The 2869-nt window shown below is 38.8% G+C and overlaps 1 protein-coding gene across 1 annotated transcript in view; it reads left to right on the top strand.

Annotated features, from left to right (window-relative positions):
• bcap31 (B cell receptor associated protein 31) overlaps nucleotides 1-560 on the top strand; it is a 4516-nt gene extending 3956 nt beyond the window's left edge. Inside the window, exon 8 of the mRNA XM_008402730.2 lies at nucleotides 56-560. Coding sequence (XP_008400952.1) covers nucleotides 56-82 — 27 coding nt within the window. The 3' untranslated portion in view covers nucleotides 83-560. The remainder of the gene's footprint in view (nucleotides 1-55) is intronic.
• Nucleotides 561-2869: the final 2309 nt, after the last annotated feature.

The raw sequence follows: 2869 nt of genomic DNA, 5'->3' as shown, positions 1-2869 counted from the left end.
CCGCCTCGACTCTGACTCCCATGTAACGTGTCTTTGCCCTGCTCTCTGACTGCAGGCGAGCAGCGACAAGAAGTCCGACTGACGATTCGGCTCCAGCCTGTCGTCTTCATCGCCATCAGACGTTTGCAGCTTCGACCTCTTCATCCTGCTCTGATGTCAGTGGCCATGCTGTGCAGTGATTGGCTGATCCCACTGTCTGTTTACGTCTCTACCTGAGAGCTTTCTGTTTTTCCTTTTGTTTGTAACCAACGTGAAGCTGCTGACCTCTGACCTCTGAGGACAAACGTGACTCCAGATTATGTTTCCTGCAGGAAAAGCTTCATTCCAAAATAAAAGCATCAGCCATTACGTTTGAAGCATTCTGCTTTAAGATGAAAACGTCCTTCAGTCTGAAGCGGTTCCTTGGTTCTGTTGTGACTGTATGGAGAATCTGTCTCCAAACAGAACCAGGCTTGGTTCTGGTTCAGTTTGGGCCAAGGAACATAACAGTTTTTCTAATTCATTGATCAGATTTTTGTTTTAATGGTAGAATGTAATAAACTTGTTTCTGTTCTTCTTCAGAGTCTGTCTGGTTCTGGTTCTGGTTCTGGTGTCCGAGATGCTGTAGAATGTATTTGGTTCTGATTCTTCCGAGTTCTGCTCTTAAGTTTTCCAACAGATTGTGAAGCTGAAGTGTTTTCAACAGTGCTGCTCTCTGATTGGCCGGATGGTCCCGTTTTAGCTGCTGCTCTCTGATTGGCCGGATGGTCCNAGCTGCTGCTCTCTGATTGGCCGGATGGTCCCGTTTTAGCTGCTGCTCTCTGATTGGCCGGATGGTCCTGACAGAAACAGACTTTAACAGTTAATGTTTTAAAACAAAGAGTTGGTGTTTCACTGTGAGGTTTGCTGAGTTTAAATTTAGCCAAAATGGATGAATCGTCATGGAAACGGCTCAGCAGATGAGAAGCTCAGTTTCAGGTTAAACATGACGGCCTCTTCCTCCTCGTCTTCCTCCTCGTCTTAGACCTGCAGCAACCTGAGGCGTTTCAGGACTCACACGTCTGTTCTTACTTCCTAACGGTTGCCAAAGGGTCAAAGGTCAGAAATGAGTCGGCTCCATATGATTGAGTTATTTTATCCCTACATTAATATAAAAAGATGAACATAAAGGAATGAGAACATTTACATAAATATGTATTTTTACATTTTCACAGTAAATGTTTTGAGTGGCTGTTTCCTCTTGGCACAGATTAAATGACTACATTTAAATATTTTCCCAATGACTGAACAGACTGGCTAACGTAGCCAGTCATGAATGTTTCATTGTTGTAATTTCCTGTTGGTTGGTCTGAACTCGCCTGGCAGCCGTCAGCTCTGATGCTAACTTTATATAAAGTAAAGATGTGGCGGTTTTCTTGGTCTACTTCACTCATCAAATGTTCAAGACAACTGGATGTGAGAAATCAGACGGTTTGTTGCTCCAAACCTTTAATACCAGAGATTATTTTATCGTCTCAGGTTTTAAAATTGGCCACCAAGTTTAAAATCGATGTGAATCTTTTGTCTGCAGTAGAGAAACGGAGACTAACAGATGAACGCAGCTCCAGACTGTCTGGGAGCTGAAATCCTATTTTTACTGCATTAATAAACATGTTCCTGCCATGTAGAGATTGAAGAAACAAAGTTTTTCTTCACATTGACTCCAGACAACATGGGAAAGTCTGAGATCTGGGTTCATTTGGCAGCAATGCCACTTTTCTCCACACCTGCAGAATAAAAAAGGTCAGAGCAGCAGGGATGTTTCACTGAGCTGTAAGGTTTTTCTGGGAAAACTGGACTAATTTTGGGAATATTAACTCCTTCAATCTTAATTGAAGGGTTTTTACATTGAGCAGCTGGTTGATCATGTTCACTGATCCCGTTTCTCCTGTTGCAGATCGAGTCTCTGGAGAAACGCTCCAACAGAGACATGAAAAAACTGCACGTAAAAATCAACTTCACGTTTATTAGGAAACGTAGACATGCTGAAGTTATGGCTTCTCATGGGAGGAAATGCTAAAAACGTGATCAACGCTTCATTAGGTGCAGCTGGCAGCATCACAAACCCTCCTGAGTCCAACAGCCTGCAGTGAATTACTGACTACAGAGAAAATCAGGATCAACCTGCACATCAGCACCTGAACTGCAGCCTAACAACACATGCAGGAAAAATGATTCAATTTAAACACTTAACTATAAAAACAGAGGAAATGATAAATCCATTAAGCTCCTCTTCCTGTATCCACCTTTCCTCCAGAAAGTCATTCATTACATCTGATCTGACGTAAAGTTACCCAAATAAAAAAAAGAAAACTTTAATATACTAAATGTTAACATACTTTTATCGATGTACTTAAACTGTACTATTTTGGAACAACTTTTTTTGTGCTTAGTATACTTCAGTAGTATTTAAATAGTATTAAATTACAACTTTTATTATGCTTGTTATACTTAAAGTATACTTTTATGTACTAGTCAAGAGAAATATTCCATATTGAGTGTACTAATTCTATCAGAATTATATTAAAAATATACTTTTAATATACTACTAATATATTAGTAATGTATTTAAATTACACTTGATTTTTATTTCCTGCTATAATTTTAATAACTTGTGAAAGTCTTTATTCCTACGTTCCTATTTTCCACATTACATGCATAACTACAGTATTTACATTGTTTTAGGCTAAAATTACATGGAAAGATTAATTACACAAGATGTTTAATTCAAATATTGTTTTATTACAGACATTTTAAAATTGTCCAATTTTACTCACAACTTTATGAACTTTACATAAATGATCAGTTTACAGATCTAAAGTGAACACATGAACATGAACATGAACATGAA

The sequence above is a fragment of the Poecilia reticulata genome, unplaced genomic scaffold (assembly GCF_000633615.1).
Source record: "Poecilia reticulata strain Guanapo unplaced genomic scaffold, Guppy_female_1.0+MT scaffold_253, whole genome shotgun sequence".
Taxonomy (NCBI): Eukaryota; Metazoa; Chordata; class Actinopteri; order Cyprinodontiformes; family Poeciliidae; genus Poecilia; species Poecilia reticulata.
The sequence above is the reverse complement of the archived record's forward strand: the minus strand, read 5'-3'. Positions and strand labels throughout refer to the sequence as shown.